The sequence below is a fragment of the Bos javanicus genome, chromosome 29 (genome assembly GCF_032452875.1).
Source record: "Bos javanicus breed banteng chromosome 29, ARS-OSU_banteng_1.0, whole genome shotgun sequence".
NCBI classification, from domain to species: Eukaryota; Metazoa; Chordata; class Mammalia; order Artiodactyla; family Bovidae; genus Bos; species Bos javanicus.
Window position 1 is genome coordinate 40468593 of NC_083896.1, and position 17078 is coordinate 40485670.

General features: G+C 60.9%; 1 protein-coding gene and 1 long non-coding RNA gene across 11 annotated transcripts in view; one reads left to right on the forward strand and one right to left on the reverse strand.

The window, feature by feature from the left end:
• SYT7 (synaptotagmin 7) overlaps window positions 1-17078 on the reverse strand; it is a 63946-nt gene that overhangs the window by 13125 nt on the left and 33743 nt on the right. Inside the window, exons 2-7 of one of the 10 annotated variants that reach the window (XM_061406579.1) lie at window positions 15532-15663; window positions 14402-14629; window positions 11292-11392; window positions 10651-11019; window positions 6613-6735; window positions 1673-1808 (exon numbers count right to left, since the gene is read on the reverse strand). In XM_061406579.1, the coding sequence (XP_061262563.1) occupies window positions 1673-1808; window positions 6613-6735; window positions 10651-11019; window positions 11292-11392; window positions 14402-14629; window positions 15532-15612 (1038 nt within the window). In that variant the 5' untranslated portion in view covers window positions 15613-15663. Of the gene's footprint in view, window positions 1-1672; window positions 1809-6612; window positions 6736-10650; window positions 11236-11291; window positions 11393-14401; window positions 14630-15531; window positions 15664-17078 lie in introns of those variants that run through there. The other 9 variants (XM_061406575.1, XM_061406576.1, XM_061406577.1 and 6 more) reach the window with 9 other exon arrangements.
• Window positions 287-8094, forward strand: LOC133241295 (uncharacterized). The gene is made up of 3 exons (XR_009734577.1): window positions 287-1015; window positions 5487-5653; window positions 7906-8094. It is a non-coding gene; the product is annotated as an uncharacterized LOC133241295 (long non-coding RNA).

Below are 17078 nucleotides of genomic sequence, written 5' to 3' on the forward strand. Positions count from 1 at the left end.
CAGGCAGGAGTAACCCAGATGCGGGTATGGCTAGGCCTCCTCTCTGACCCCCTCCCCTCAGTCCCTTTGTCTGAAAGGCTATATTGGGTGCCCGACTTGTTTCCTGACCCCTGAGCTTCGGACAGTCTGGGACCTGGAGATCAGCCTGGGGCCTGGTTTCCTTCTGCCCTATCCATCTTCATCATCACTGTTAATGCCAGTGACCCAGCTGTGGCCTAAGGCTAGGCAATTAGACCCTGCCTGCCCACCTCTGAGCATCCGCTGAGCACGTGAGAGGGCTCTGGGGCCTGCACTCCCTTCTGCCTGAGGCTGCCGGCCCCTCCCTGGAGGCAGCAAGGGGCAGGGGAGCTGGCTGGGAAAGGGCTGTCCCTTCTGGGAACCTGGCTACCGGGAAGCTGGAACCAATTAAGAGGCTGTGCAGGGAGGTGGGATGGACTGTGCCGAAGGCCCGTCCAGAGGAGAGGAAGGCCGGGCTGATTTACATGGGTGGGGGAAGACAGGCAGGAAGGTGGTGGAGGACCAGGCAGGCAGGGCTCAGGGTGGGCAGGAAGAAGGGGAGAGGGGAGAGGCTGAAGGAAGCCCAGATCTGGAATGTGGAAAAATCTGATACCCTAGTCTATATTCCAGAGAAATGCAGACTTGGGCCTGTGGCAGGCCTGCTGACTGGGAATCTGCATTTTAATGAGATCTCCCAGTGATGTGTGTGCCTATCACAGTCTAGAAAAGGGGAGTGTGGATGGATGGTTTGAGCCAGCCAGAACCCTAAATGGCAGGAGGGTGGGACCTCTGGGAAGGTGGGGGGTGTGGTGTCAGAATGGTGGGCAAGGGAACACTGAATTGAATGATGTCAGGTCTAGCAAGGGCCCGGGAGCCCACCAAGCCCCTTTCCTTCTCTACAGGAGGGATGGAGAAGACAGGGAGGAGTAAGGGGAGGAGGGTGGGACACCCAGGTCCAGGGATGGGAAATGATTTGTCTCCACTAGGAATCTAGCAGGCACTGGGTTCCCACCCTCAGGTAGGTCCTCGCCAAGCCTTCCTGGGACTTCTGGGCTGCCAAGCCTTTGACTGACTCTGGCCTGACCTCTGCGGCTGCCCAATCACAGGGGGCTCGCCCTGGGGCCTTGGGCCCTCCAAGGAGCCCTTTGGAAAGTGCAGGTGGGGCAAATGGCTGTGACTCAACTGCTGCCACCAGGGGGTGCCATGTGACGCCACAACCTCTCCCCTAGAGAGAACACCCCAGATCCACAGGGCCGGGATCCCAGGAGGGTGGGGTCCACTCAGAAGGACTAGGACCAGAGGGGTTCTGCTCTCTTTGTTCTCTTTGGGCCTCAGCTGAGCCCCAGCAACGGGGTCCCGGAGTGCCACCTGACACCTCCACTCAGCGGGCGGTCCCTCCAAGAGAGGGGACACCTTCCGCTCCAAGTCCTTGGTCCACAAGCCTTTCCTCCTAGGACCATGTATCAGATTTTCTAAGGCCCTGGCTCCACCCAGAGACGGGAGGAGGATGGGAATTCTTAGTCTGTCTTGACAGATGAGGAAACTGAAGCACAGAGAGGCTGCTGGGGTGAAAGAGCTGGAAAAGGAGGCAGGGCAGGCTCACTTGGCCACCAGGGTCATTCTCCTGCATGACTGACCCCCATGCTCCCCACCCCCTGCCCCCTGCCCTTCTCACCATAAGCATCTCACTGGTGAGGGAGTTGACGAGGTCTGAGACGGAGGAACGAGGCTCGGTCCGGCGGTCAGACTCATCGTGGGGCGTCTGGCCGGGCACTGGGGCTGTGTTCACTGCCTTCCCTCCTGCAGGCAACCTGGGGGCAGGAAGGGATCTGAATGAGTGTGGGCTTGGAGGTGGGCTGGACTGGGCGCCGCCGGCCTGGGAGGCGGCAGGACCTTCTGGTACCCAAGCGGCTGCCACCTCCTGCGGGCCAGCAGGAGACCTCCCCCTCGCCTCTGCCCCTGCGTAATCCGGCTGGACATCCCCTGGCAGCTGCTTTTTTGGCCCGTGTTCCCACCCCTCCTGTCCCATAGAAAGTACCCCACCCTGCAGCCCCTGCTCACGTGGTGCTCTCTGAGCACCCGCCCTCCCTAGAGGCTCCCTCCACCCCTGCTGGCCCCAGCCCAGGAGGGAGGCTCCCGAGACAGCGTGTCCAGCTCCCCTGTCCGCGTCATTTCCCTTGGCAAACACTCCCAGAGCTCCTGTCTCCTGGAGGCCCCACCTGTTTGTTCAGGCTCAGCAGGAATACAGGTGCCCTTTAGACACACGAGACTGACCAGGTGAAGTTGGGACTGGTGTCCACACAGCCCTGTCCACTAGAAATTTTCATGTCCACGTGTGGCTATTGAGCATCTGAAACGTGGCCAGTACAACTGAGAACCGAATTTTTTCTTTTGATTGACATAATTTAGATTTAAATGGCCACCTACTGGATGGGGCAACTCTACACTGCCTTGCTCCTCAATCTCCACCCTCCTCCCACTCTGAGGACTGCACTTTGATAAGGCTCTCACCCGGGGTCAGAGGAAGACAGGGTCCCACTGAAAAGCCCCCGGCTCTGATGGTTCCACTCCAGGCCCCTATCTACACCCTGACTCTGCATGGCCCCCCCGGAAGCTGGGCTCTCTGGCCCAGCGGCTGGGTGGTGAGCCAGTCTCTGTCTAGCCGGGATTCAGGAAGCCTGTCCAGGGACCAGGCTGGAACATCCCATGAGAAAGAGAGGTGGGGGCAGGCAGTGAGGAAGGGACCGTGTGGTGAGGAGCATGGGGCTCATGACGGGCTACGGTAGAACAGCTTCGAGGCTACCAGAGCCATAGACTCGGAGGCACACACAGGCTGGACACAAGCCATGGCCCTCGGAATGGACCAGCCACCAGCAGCCACGGTTGGCTACAACAGGCAGACAGGACATGCATGGAGTATGCCAGGCCCTGGAGAGAAGACACCAGGACCCAACAGCAGGGTGTGTGAACACACACACACACAAACACACATAAACACACACGAGTGCACACAAGCACGACAGACACCCAGGCAACAGGGAGAGACATGGCATGGGCAACCAGGCGGATCGACCAGAGGTAGCAAGATGACGCACACGCAGCGCTGTGCACACTTAGATTCCAAGAGGACACACATTCAGGGAGGCCCGGGCATGCCAAGGGGTGCGTGTGAACCGGGACACACTGAAACAGAAAAAGCAGGGAGCAGTTTTGGGGACAGACGCCACGAGAGTCAGACGCACGGTGCACCTGCTGTGAGAACCCGGCCTCGTCCAGACAGCACGGAAAATGCCCCACCCGAGCCGGAACACGCGGGGCACCCTCCCAGAGGCGGGGCCACAGCAGAGCACACGCACGCATGCACGCATCACAGACACACACACACGGACACGTGCTCACGCAGACAGGCACGGGGAGGAAGAGGAGACTGAAATAGCTGGAGAGGTAAAGTCAGGTTAAAAATAGAGTGGGAGAGGAGGAGAGAGCCAAGATTGACTGCTGAAGGTATGAGAAAGTCGGAGTTATTCTGGCCACACCACAGCATCAGCACAGCTGCCAAGCAGCCTGGGAAAAGATGGTCAGCGCCACTGAAGCTATCGGAGGTCACAGGACAGAGAGAGACAGAGAGACAGGGCACAGAGGCAGAGGGAGAGGCGGAGGGGCCCAGCCTGGCCCAGGGGCATCCCTGTGAGGAGCAGATGGGAGGAAGGAGACAGGGAGGGAGGGAGAGAAGCCAAGAAAGGTTAGTCGGACACAAGTGAAGAGGCTGCAGGGTGGACAAGGGGACAAGGAGCGAGGCGGCCGAGAGGAGAGGCCGAGAGGAGGCGGGGACACACACCGGGACGGAGGAAGCATGGTGGCTTCGGAGCGGGGGGCAGCGATGGGGTGGCCAGGTCCCGTCCTGCCCCCCACCCCACTCTGGGGGGTGGGGCCATGATGGAAACCATTTGGATCCCGAGAAGCGATGGTGAGAGGGACGGACAGGGCATGAGGCATGCGTGGGTGCAGGGCAGCGCTGGTGAGGTGGGCCGGGCGAGTAGGGTGTGGGAGCCAGGAGCAGCCGTGGCCTCCTTCCCTCCCCCTCGCGGGCCCAGGAGCCGTCTGCATCTCTTGGGGCTCCAGCACTGAGGCCTAGGGGTCTGGGGGGTCCTGGATGGGGGGTGCTTCAGGGCCACCAAGAACTGTGGGAGTGGGGGGCAGTGACTTGCTAAATGCACTCCCACCTTGCTTGGGACCTGGAGTGGCCACACCTCCTCCTAGGGCTCTTCTGTCTCCCGGGAACCTGCGGCTAACAGACCTGGGGGGGCTGGATGCTCTCCCCTACCACAGCCGTGGGCCACCCATCTGCTACCCCGGAGACACCTGGCCAAGGGGTCAGCTGGGTGGAGAAGGGGGCGCTGGGACTGGAGGGCAAACCCTGGACGTGGAGGCAGAAGCTGAGGAGGAAGGGAACAGCTGACCCAATCTCACCATTGCAAGGTCCATGCAGCCAGGAGCCCAGAAGGGTGGACCCTAAAGTGCCCGGTGCCCGGAGGGTGATGCCAATGCCAAGCTTGGGGGAGGGGAGAGTGCCGGGCAGGAAGCACCCTAGCAGTGGCCCATCGCCTGAGAAACACCCCAACAGCCATGAGAAATGAGCTTCCGGAATGGAGTAGGTGTGACTGGGTGGGAATGGCCTGGGTCCACTCTGAAAGTCAGGCTGGGTGGGGGCGAGGGCGCAGGGCCCCCACCTCCACACCCACCTTTCCCAGAAAGGCAGGGGACGACTGATGCAATGATCAGAAGGGATGAGTGTGTTAAAATATGGAGTGAGACCTGAGTGGCAAGGAGGTAAAAATAGGCGGTGGGTGAAAATGGAGCCAGTTAATTAACACATGGGTGATGTGAAATCTCGTTTCCAGCCTGCATCTGCTCCCTCACGCTTCACACCTTTGTCGTCCAGGAGCTCGGGTTCTTAGCAAGGCTTTCAGAGGGCTCCAGCTCCTGCGGCCCCTAGCCCTCTCCCCCAAAGACCTCTGGCTGGCCTGTGGGAAGCCGGGACTCCGATGGTTCCAGTGGCCTGGAGGTGGCAGACTCGGCTCCTCCCGCATCCCAGGACCTGGGCTCAGGGTGTGACACCATTTGTGCCCGTGAGCGGAAGAGCTGGTCCCATGCTCCCCTCCCACTCTCTGTTCACTTGCGGCTTTGCCCACCAGACACGCCACTGTGAACTTGGGATGGGAAGAACATAGGAGAGTTGGGTTTCCAGAAGCCACTGCAGAGACAGCAAGTTGGCAAACTCGGCCTGTCCTCCCCTCCCGCACAGGCCCCCAGCAGCAGCCTGGGACAGTCCCTCCTGCACCTTTCGGGCTCTTAGTGAGTGAGGGTCAGGGTCCCTGCCTGGCAGACAGGCTCTGACCCATGCCTCAACCCGAGGGGCTGCTCCCTCGCTAGAGGCTTAGCATGTCCGAGTTGGAAGGGGTCACCCTGTCCAATCCCTCACTTGACAGACGAGGAAGCAGAGGCCCAGAGAAGGGCTGTGACTTGCCCAATGTCTCAAAACCAGAGCTAGAAGGAGGTGGCCTGGCTGTCAGGCCACACAACTCTCCTGTAGGCCTTTGGTCTGATGAAAAGTACAACCCAATCAAGAGGATGAGTCCTCCTCCCGCGATTACAGGTATGTACCTGACCCAGCCCAAGGCCAGGCGGGAGGCGGCGGCCAGACCAGGTGCAGGGTCATCCTGCCTTAGTGATGCTGCCTGAACCCTGGGTCCCTTGACCTTTGCCCGACCCTTCTCCATGAGAGCGCTCCGCTCCCTCCTTGAGGTGAGGGCATCAGATGATGCTTCCTTTGGCTCCTGATGACCAGGGCGACAGATGGTTAAATGCCCAGCCCTCTGCTCAGCCCATGCTGGGGCCATGCGGGCTACTCCCGAAGGCCAGCTGCAGGGCTCCCAATGACAGAGGGCCTGACCAGCCCCTGCCACCTGCTCTTACCCCCCACCCACCCCGTTCCCTGAGTTATCTCAGGCTCAGGGGGGGGCTGCCTTTCTGGTTCTTTCTGATCCCTGGGCCTTTCTTAGGCCCCAGATCTTCCCTGCCAGGGCCTCCTCTTCCATCAGCCCTGAGCAGCCGGGTCACATCTCCGCAGGGGTGGGGTGTGTGTGTGTGTGACCATCACCCCAGGGGGACCTCCAGGCAAGAGGGAGGTTGAGGTGGCGGGGATGAGGGAAAACAGGCTGATGCCCCCTCCCTAACATCCCCGCCGCCCACCAACCACCGGAGAAACTGGGATTTCTGGGTCGGGTGGGACAGAAATGAAAGATGAGGGGGCAGCAGAGGGGAGCCAAGCAGGAAGATGGGGCCGAAAGGCTGGCTTGCTCCGGGCGAGGGCAGGCAGGCCCGGGGAGCAGGCTTGATCCAGAATGGTCCCAGGACAGCCACACTGGCCTCAGGCCCAAGGGACACCACCAGCGTGGCAGGTGTGAGGGCGCCAGCTGGGGAGGGGTTGTCCTCCCGCTCCAGCATCCGCAGAAGGTGCCGCTGCCTTGTCCAGCAGCCGGGGGTCGAGGCTGGGAGCCTCTCCACGCCTCCTCCTCTGCCACGGCCGCCGCAGGCCCTCGCCTGTGCTCGTACCTCTTGTCCCCCTGAGCGTTCTGGTTCTGCTGGGTTCCTGGGTTTTGCAGGTCAGGGATATTGGCAAAGTCATCCTGTTCCGAAAGCCCTAAGACCAAGGATAGCACCACCATCCGGCCTTCCCTGCCCGGGGGGCGGGGTGGGCAGCCCACCAGCGGGGGGAGAGGAGGAGGAGGCCCCGCGGGGTGGCGGGGGGCAGGGAGGGGGAGGAGAGAGAGACAGAGACAGAGACAAAGAGAGAGAAGAAAACAGCAGCGTAAGAAACTGGCCTGCAGAAGAGAAACCAAACTTCAGCACTGTCAACAGTTGTAGAGCAGAGGAGGGGAGAAGGCGGGGGCGGCGGGCCGATGGGGAAGGGAGGGGAATGGAGTGGAGGTGTCTGCAGCCTGAGACCCAGCTCGCCACCAAGGAGGGGCTGGGCAGAGGCGTGTGGCTGGGATGCCCCAAGAAAACCCGCAGGGAAGGCTAGGAGGAGTGGAACCCAGGCCCGGGGACACGGTCCATATGAAGGTTCATTCATCTTGGGCTGAACAAAGACCAGAGGCTACTCAGAGCACCTGGGCCCCTGGGAGAAGGTAGGGGGAGGCCCTCTGCTGCCATCTTGCTTGGGGACCCTGCGGGCAGGGGTTTGGGCTTCCAGGCAGGAAGTTCTTAGAAAGCTTGGAAACCCAGAGGGCGCTGCATCCAGAGAAGTCTCTCATCAAGACATCCCTGGGTCCTGGCCGCCAGGAGGCAGGTCTGGGGGGCTCCCTCCCAGGTCCTTAGAGACTCGGCCCATTGGAGGAGAACGTTAGTCTCTTCTGGCACATGGTGGGCTGGCCATCCTGCGCCTTCTCCTGGGTCCCCCTTCCTGGAGATCTGGGGAATAGCCACCAAGGCTTTGGGGTCCAGTTCAGGGGCCTTTCCTTGGAGAATCAGTCCAGAAGGCGCCAAGGGGCAAAGAGAAAGAGAGAGAGACAGAAAGTGCAGGAAGCTGGCAAGGTCTGTAGAGAGCCTGGCAGGACTCGAGGGACCTGTGTCCACAGTCAGGGTGGTCTGGAGGAATCGTGCCCTGAGGAAGGCTCAGTTCAGATGGCCTAGGAATCATCATGTGGGCAGCAGCGTGGGGCCAGAGGTCAAGGGGTGACGTCTTCCAGGCCAGCTTCTCTCAGAGAACCGCTGGGCGGTTGTGGGGCTGCCTGCCCTTTCCAGGGGTGAAAAGTGCCCCTCTGCCCCTCTAGTCCATTGCAGTTTGTAGGTTTTTCTGGGTGCTTGGCTGAGCTCCCCCTGCTTTGGCTTCTCAACTGAACACAGGGAGAGCGATTCTCAGAAGCGGCAGGCAAGCCACCAAGGGAAAGATGGCCAGCCTGATGGGACGTCCCAGAGGGTGGGAGTCCTGGGCCAGGAGGTCTCCCGCTTCAACCACCGTCCAAGAGCACGAAGAGGTTGGTCGCCCTGGAGAGTTGCTGGAGAGGTCGTCATAAAGGCGAGTGAGACATGACAACAGAGGGGAAGGGGCGGGGGTCTTAGAAAGTGGGGGAAGGCCGTGGGGTCTGGAGCCGGTGGATGCTGACTTCTTTGTCTTTGCATCTTCGTCCTGGCCACGGCTGCCCCAGGCTGACACCTGCACCGGCATCTAACTTTCGGAAAGAACGCCCCCCTTTCCTCAGGACGAATCCTCGTTTTTTCCTTTGTTCCCTGCCCACTGGTACTGTTTCACAGTTGGTAAAATTCCATTTGACTGCCTGGAAGCCGGTTGTGCTGGGGGAAGTCAAACCCAACGAAAACAACATGTTTTTCCCTGGTTAATGCATTTTTCAGATACTCCTTTAGCTCTTCTTCAAAACAAAACGGCTGCTCTGCATAAGTTCCTGGTTTGTCATTCTCCATGGCATCGCAGGCCGCAGAGGCACGAGTGAAAGGGCAAGAGGAAGAGATGTGGGGAGAAGCTGGCGGTGTTGAGAGGGGTGGTCACATCCTGGAAGCAGGAGGAACGCCTTCTCCCTGCAAGAGGTAGTGGGATTTGGGGGGTCCTGGTTAGCCTTCTCACCCTGACTCTCTGTGTGGGTCCCCAGCATTTGTGGTGAGAGAAGGATATCAGAAGCACGCCAGCTGAACTGTGAGAGGGGTCAGGGGCTGGCAAGCTACAGCTGGTGGCCTGTTTTGTGCAACCCACAAGCTAAGAATGGTTTGTACATTTTAAAAATATTGCTTTTTTTTTTTTAATGTGATCGAGACCACGTGTCCCTCAGAGCCTAAATTATTTATAAATCTGGTCCTTTATAGGAAAAGTTTGCAGACCCCTGCTGTGAGGGACTACAAGTGGAAGAGGTGGGGAACTGGGGTGAGCCCTGGGGCTGGCTGGCCGGTGAGGGGCGCAAATACCACAGTGGGCAGAAGAAGCGCTGATGCTGGGACGAGAGTGATGCTCATCGAATCCTGGCCGGCTAGAGAAGGGGTGGGCAGAGGAAGGGGTACCAGCGGCCTTTCTGAGGCTGGCTGCTTTCTTCCCGAAGCCTGGGCATGGCCCCTGCTCCCACGTGACAGCTACAGACTGGGAGGCAGGGTGATGGCTGTGCAGATGGCTGCCTGCAGTCAGGAGGAGCAGAGGGGTGCAGGGTTCCCGGCGGCTCTCCGTTCTGCTCAAGCCACGGCAGAACCGATTCCCATCACTCTTCCAATCCACGCCGGTGCCACAGCATCTGCCCCAGGACAAACCACCCTTCTGCAGGCCAGGAGGCTCTGTTGGCTGTCTTGTCTCAGGCCGGCGTCCACTGAATTCCTGATGGTCCTCGGGTGGGGAAAAGCCCCAGCAGATGCGCTGCCTAGTTTGGCCAAGTAGAGTCACAGGCGGCATGGCATGTTCCTGCCTGGCCAGGGCCAAGGGTACAGGAAGCTGGCGCAGGGGGGTGTCTTCCGTTGGGCTGCCCCTCCCAGGGGTAGCACTCCTGCCCGCCTTTCGGGCTGGGGTCTCAGCCAGAGGCACGAGCCCTGAAGGACGCTCAGAATCCTCACATTTTGCCAGTGAGCTGGGCCTTCGCCTTGGCCTTCCCCTTCCTCCTCCCTTTCTCCTCTCCCAGGCTTAGTGTGCTGGTCTCCTGCTCCATGTAAAGTGCTCCCAGGAAAGACCTGGGTGTTGAGAATAATCCCCAGAGCCTGGAAGGAAGGTCACGTTAGGCCAGAGGAAGGAGGTAATGTCAGGGACTGAAGCCCAGGCCGGCCCTGGGCTCAGAGAGTGAGTGTAGATGCCCAGAGGGACACTGGGCAGAGGGCACCCCAGGTGGGGCCCTGCCAGTGCAGGAGGGGCAAGTGGGCACACAGCAGGGGGTGGGTGAGGGACACATCCAGTGGAGGGGAATGGTTAAGGCCAGACACAGATGGGGTGTTGTTACCTCTCTGACCTGTGCACTTTGGAAAAGCCTCTGATACAGAGATGTTTTCTAAAGCTTTGGGGGGACATTTTGAGGTTTGTTCTCAGGGAATGAACGGGTCATGGTGGGAGCCAGGGAGGGAAGTGGAGGGCAGGTGGCTATGTAAGGTCATCAGAGGGACAGAGGACAGGGCCCCAGGCAGGGACAGGGGAAGTGGGAGGGAGGGAGGGAGGAAGTGCAGGGCCGGAAGGTGAGCAGAGTCGGGTTACAGGGATGGGAGGAGGTGAGGCCTGGGCGCTGGAGTGAAGGAGACCAGGTTTAGGAGGAGAGAGGAGAGAGGTGACAGGGAGGCCAGGAGAGCCTGGGCCTGGCCAGAAGGGGAGAGACAGATCTGGGGACCTCGGTAGCATCCCCTAGTGTCTCCACTGGCTTTGGAGGACATCGGGGCGGGGGGTTGGGGTCTTCAGGGGGTGGCTCAGATACAAGTCCTTCCATGGGAAGGGGGGCGCTTCAGGGACGAGCCACAAGCCACAAGAGGCTGGGGAGAGGGTGCCTGAGTCTGCCGGGCACCTTGCCTTGGAGACGGAGGGCTAAGCGTGGTTCAGAGCCAGCTGCTCCAAAGGAGACGGGGAGGAAAAGAGGCTGGGTCAGGGAGGTGGGGGCCGGGCCGCTCAAGCAGGGCACTTACAGGAAGGATTTCATGTCCAAGCCTCGGTTTCGAATCTGCCCCACCACGTGGTCCCAGCTGCCCGGGTTGGAGCGGCTGCGGCCGCCGGCCGGCCGGTACTTGGAGCCGGCCGAGGAGCCCTGCCGTGCCTGGCCCCGGCCGTGGGCCCGGGGGTTGGGGCCGGGCACTGAGGCCGCGTGGGCCTGCAGCTGGCCCAGGCTCTGGCTGGTGGTGGGCTGGCTGGGCTGCCGGCCCCGCTGGTGCTGGCTCAGCGGCTGCTGCAGGCTCTGCTGCCGCGTCAGGGTGCGGGGTCGCTGGCATTTCGGCTCTCCCGTGGAGCTGGGGATAGATTCAAGGGTAGTGGCCGTGGACAGGGTGGAGTCCTCGAAACTTGGGGCGGGTGGAGGAGAGGAGAGAAAGGAGAAGCAGGTGAAGGGATCACAGTGGAGGAGAAAGACGCCTAGGGCCAGGACAAGGAGGCCCCAGTGCCGGGCGCGCTCTGCCGGAATACCTCGCCGGGCCTCCATCCGAGCTGTCACCGCTGCCGTCGCCACCACCAACTCACCCAGGAGGCCACCACCAGGCCCCACACCCACCCAGAGGCCCCCAGGGTGGTCCGCCCAGACCCCCACCCCGGCCCTGGCTCAGCTAGTGCCTGATACCTCCTGTCTGAGCCGACCTCTGCGCTGGTCTGAGCGGGCCGCGGAGCTGCGCCGCTGGCCGTGTGGTGAAGGCAGGTCCCAGGGCCCCGTGGCTGCCTGTCCTGCTGGAGCGGGAGGGGGTGGAGGGAGCTGGGCCACCCCCTCCCACCATCTCACTGGGGGACCCCAAGAAAGTCCGCCTCTGTGCTGTAAGTGCTACAGGCCTTTGGAGACGCCAGGAAATCCAGGCCAGCGTGGAGCTGGCCTAGTAACGTGTGGTGAGTCAGGAGCAGCTAACAGTTGTCCTGCTTTGTCCTCAGAGGCTGGGGCGTGTCCCGGGCCTCCAGGACCTCTGCCCTCTGGCCGGTGCTCCCTCAGGGTTCAGGCTCTGGCACGGGGAACCCTTCTGGGGTTCCTTGTTTCCGAGGTTTAGTTTCCTTTCCCAGTATCTTGGGAATGACTCCCAGTCGGAGGAGGAACTCAGGAAACCACTTGGCCGGCTGCTTGGCAGAACTTGGATTGCCCAAGTTCTGACAAAGAACAGGGTAATTATCCTGTCCTCTATGCATCTGCAATAGGGCCCCTGCCTCATGGGCCACCAGCATCTCTGAAACATGCTGGGAACAGGACATGGCTCATCAGAGGCAGTCTGGGGTCAGAGAGACCCAGGGTTCAGGACCCATCTCTGCTGGTTCCTCACTGAGGGACTTTGGGCAAAGGAGGCGACCTCTCAGTTTACTCATCTGTAAAATGGGGGTAAAAATTCCGAGCTGCCTCCATCACAGGGTTGCCATGGGAACCTAATGAGGTCAGGCCCAGGGAAATATGCTACTGGTCCTTGCTCCCTTGCCAGGGGAAGCTACAGATGTCTCAGGAAATGGAGGCAGAAGGAGGTCTCAAAGACCACTGGCCTCCTCTGGCAACCTGTCTGCTTTGTCTCCTGGCCAGAGCTTTCAGCACCTGCAGGGCCAGAGCCTCAGGGGGCCCACCCTCCTCGTCTTCTGTCCCTTCCCTCCTTCTTCCATTCAGTCGTCCAGGGCAGGGGTTGGCAAATTACGGCCTGTGGGCCAAATCTGACTCAACGCTTGTTTTCATAAATAAAGTTTTACTCGAATGCAACCACTGGCATTCATTTACATGTTGTCTATGGTGGCTTTGGGGCTGAGTAGTCATAAAAGAGAGGACCTGACTTGCAAAGCCTATTTCCTATCAGATCTCTTAGAGAGATAGCTTGCCACCTCCTGGTCTGGGACCACAGGGCAGATGGGACACCCTCCTCCCCCACCCGAGCCGCCCTAGGGAGGCCCTGGGGCCCCTGGAGCCACGTTCACCATGACCAGGCAGCCTGGCTCACCCCCTGAGCCCACCCTGGGAACCAAAAGGACAACAGTTAGGCTGCCCCTGTGGGCTGAGAGAGAGAAAGCGAGAAGAGGGAGAGCAAAGGAGGGACAGAAAGTCAGAGAAGAATAAGAGAGAAAGTAAGAAAGAAAAGAAGAGAGAGAGAGAAAGGACAGAAAGGAAAGAAGAAAGAGAAAAGCAAAATATGGCTTCAGCTGGGGTCTTGGCAGGGGTGGCAGCCTCACCTGGCTCAGGCCTGGCATCAGGGTGACCCCCAGGGGCAGGCCGTGGCCTGGCTGGCCGGGTGGGCCCACGCTCCCCGGGGGCAGGCTGAGGAGAGGGGAGGCCAGCACGGGGGCGGCCGCCTCCTCCTCCTCCTCGCTGACCTCATTTTGGTTTTCTATCACATCCAGAATTAGTCCAATTTACAACCTCTCAGTCACAGGGAGACTAAAATCGGTTCCTCCAGGCCTGGAGCCAGCGGAGAGCATGGAGGCCTCAGCAGCCCAGAGTCTGTGGCCAGAGTAACCCGGTGAGGGCGGGGCGCTGGGCCTGGCTCTCTGAAGGACGCTGGGGCTTCCCTCTGGGGCCTTCCTGAGGCTCCACGTCAGGGGGCACATCGGCTGGTGCTCCTTCAGGCCGATGAGCAAACGAGGTCTCAGTGTGGTGGTCCTCAGTGGTCCCATTGGCGGGAACCACAGGTTTGCTGAAGAGAAACGGCCCGGCCACCAAGAAGGGGTCAGGGCTGTTGGCCTTCTAAGTGAGAGGCTCCTGCCTTAGCTGGGAACGAGGCGGTTCTAAAAGCCGAAAATGGAACCTACGTCCCAGTAGGTGAGAACGGTCATAGTTCCAGGGATTTAGAGCTTGGGAGGCTTAGCTGTGGGGAAATGGAAGGTTCTAAGAGCCAAGATGAGAATAAGGCTGCCCCATGGCGGGAGGGAGGAACTTAATATCTGCAGAGAATAGAGGCCCACCCTATGTCTGCTCCCAGGGAGGGACTAGACTGACTGTTTGGCCAGCTCAGAAGTTATTAAAAGGGAAACGGCTCTTCTGTCTGACATCCAGACCACCCTCGTCAGAAAAGTTAGCTGGGGGCTCAACAACCCAACCTCCAAGAACATCCAGTCCCAACAGCTGAGAGCAGGACAGGTCACCGACCGAGACCGGGACAGTCAATGGGGATGAGCCAGTGGGGACCTCCCAGCTGCTCACAGCGGGCCCAAGGAACAGATGGTGTCATGATGCAAGCAAGACTGGGACAAGCCAATGGAGTCACCTGATGGTCAAGATGAAATGGCTCGACCTCTGGGTCTAGAGCTTTGTGCTGGTTGCAAGAGGGAAGGCCCGGTGGCAGATGAGCAGCAGAAAATAGGCTGAGGCTGGGCCAGCTCCCCAGGGATGGATGGTCCAGTGGCTAACAGTTGTGGCCTGGTGCCCATGGAGGTCGAGATGGGGCAGCCAGTCAAAGAGGATGGGATGACCCAAGGACTGAAATGAAGCTGCCCTGGGGGCAGAAAATGAAATGATCTGGTCACTGGCAAAGAGAAACCGATGGGGGTGGCAACCGGAGGCTGAGATGCACGGTGCATGGCTGAGTTGATCGTGCCGGGTGGCAAGGATGATGGGAGTTTTGTGAAGGGATGGGATGAGCCAGGGGCCGAGGACGGCACCTCTGGGGGCAGCAGCGGGCATGCCAGGGGTCCCGCTGTCCACACTGGCAGGAGGCGGGGGGGGGGGGGGGGAGAGGGCAGGCCTGAGCTCACGGCTCCGGCGGCCGTGGGGCCATCACTCACTTGGACAAGTTGAGCTTCCCGGCGGCCAGGTGGCTCTGCACCGTCCGCCAGCGGCCTCTCCCCGCCGCCTTGCCACCGCTGCCCGGCTCGCTGGGGGCAGCCCCGCCGCTTCTCAAGGCGTCCTCTCCGGGTGGCGGCGCAGCTGCCGGCTTCTCCCCCAGCCGGCCTTCCCGCTCCACCGCCAGCCCCGCCGCGGCGGCCACTTTGGCGCCTGCCAGGAGGGTGCCACTGGACGTACCATGAGGCAGCCGGGCCAGAGGGGCAACCGGGGGTGGCGGTGGGGGAGAGGGCAGGCCACACGTGGGGGTGGGGGCGGGGTGGGGTCAGAGGAGGAGAAACAACGACAGATAAAAGGAAAAAAGAGGCAGTGAGAGAGGAGGAGGACAGAGAGACGGACAGACAAGAGACAGACAGAGAGAGAGAGAGAGAGACGTCAGCACTGCAAATGGGTCACCAGCGGAGCCTGCAGAGAGGAGAGAGGGGACGGGGCGGGCTGGGGGTCGGAGAACAACGCACCACGACAACGGAGGGGGGCCCCTCCCCACCGCCTGGGGCCGGGGCGGCGGGGGTGGGGGAGGGCAGCCACCTCCAAGTCTATCCCACAGGACAACGAAGGGTTAACGACGGAGGAAGAGCGGGCTGTCCAGGCCAGGAGGCCCCAAGGCAGGGAGAGAGAGAAAGCCGTGTTAGTCAGAGTTCATCACCACCACCACCATCACCGCCACCACCTCCACGAGAGACCACCGACCACCAACCGGAGCAGCCAGGGCAGCAGCACACAGCAGGGAGGAAAAAGCGAGCCACACCGAGAGAGAGGGGATCCAAAAAAAAAAACCAAAACGGGCAACCCCATCCTGACTGCACAGAGGGGGCGGGGGCCGTGGGGGCCAGCTGGGGAGCCGGGTGTGGCTGCGGAGTGGGGTGGGGGGCGCTCCTGGTGGCTGGCCCTGGGGGAGGGGACGGGACAGGGGCAGGCAGGTGAGGGTGGGGGGGCAGGAGGGGTTGCTCGTCTCCATGGTCGGCCTGCCCATGGGGTGCACGGGTGGGGAGGTGGGGGGAGGGCCAGGAAGGGGAAGGAGGGCGTGCGAGGGTACTGGGTACATATGATCAAACCAGGTAAAGTCACTCACTTGAGGGACAGTCGTGGGTCGCCATAAGGGGCGTAGGGTGAAATGTTTAGAATAAACTCCTTGGGAGGGTAGGAGCTCCATTTCTGCTGCACTGTGCTCTCATTGTTATTCCAAAAGTCTCTGTCTAGATCACTGGAGGGGCAGAGAGAGAGGGGAGAAAACAGGGAGATACAAGAAGAAACAAGAACCGCCCAAGTCCCGTGTGGGCAGAGGGGCCGGGCCCCCAGGGGGCCACTGAGGGTGGGGTGGGCCGGGGGTCGGTGCCTGCGGGAGGAAGAGAGGCGGGTGGCCCACGCGCGCACACACACACACACACCGCGTGTGCACACACACACACACACACATACACACACACACACACACGCTCCAGGGCGGGAGAGGTCGGTGAAAGGAGGCGAGCTGCAGGCGGGCAGACTGGAGCCTTGCACCCCGGAAGCTGGTGGGAGAGAGAAAGATGGTGAGAGAGGAGGTGGCGGGGGAGGAGAGGCCGGGACTCAGCCTAGGGTGGGATGGTGATGGTATGCGGACGGGGAGGAGGACGGGCCGTGCTGGTTTCTGGCTGGAAATGACTGGAAGGTAGATCAGACCCTGCTGCCTACCCACTAGGTGCCCCCTTTCCTGGCCTCGGTCTCCTTGCCTGTCAAACTGGAAGGTTGGCTGCAAACACTGAGCCATAAGACTCAAAATTCCCCACCCTTCCATCTACTTAAGGTAGCCACTCTGGTGACAGGCCCCGCTCCTGGCTGGTCTCTCGCCCTCCCACTGGCCCCAGGTCCCCCTGGCCTCCTCTGCTCTCTCCCTGCCTCAGGAAAGGCTGGGATACAGCCTTCACAGGAGACTATCCCAATGTCAGCTGAACTGAAGGCACCCTCTGCTCACTACAAAAGTGGTAGTTGGGTCAGCCCAGAAAAGGGTGTGAGCAGGGTCAGAAGAGGCCCTTCAGGTGGAGGTCTGAGGCCTGCATGGAGGGAGACTACCCCTCTCTGGGCGAGGGGAGTGACGGGGCAGACCCAGCCTCGGCTCTTGACGTGTACTTGGCCTATCCCTGTCCCTTTCCAAAGTGGAGCTGCTGGGTCTGGAGGGGACCGTGTGCCCGCCTCCCCACCCCTCCTGCCCCGTGACATGTCCTACGGAAGAAGCAGGTGTGCTAGAAGCGCAGAGAAGGTGGGGATCTCCCTTAGGGGTGGGCAGCAGAAGCCTCGGCAGGAGGCGTGGCCTAGAAAACCCAGGAGTCAAAGACCAGGGGTTCCACCAGCTCTTTGGGTTCCTGGGAACCTCCCCAAGAGCAGAACTGGAGCACAGTGAGAGGAGGGCAACCCCCAGGCCAAAGGAACATTCCAGAAAGGAGTCATGTCTGAGCCCTCAGGAAGGCATCAACAGCAAGGGGCTTGGGGGGCATGTCAGGGGTGGGCATGGCATGTGCTTAGGCCATGCCACTGCTCAAGGCCAAGGTGAGGGCCCTGCTGGGGGTGGGGGACACCGTCAGGAGGCACAGCCCCTGAGGACAGAGGAAACATGTTCTCGGGGGACCTGCTACTCCCTCCAGC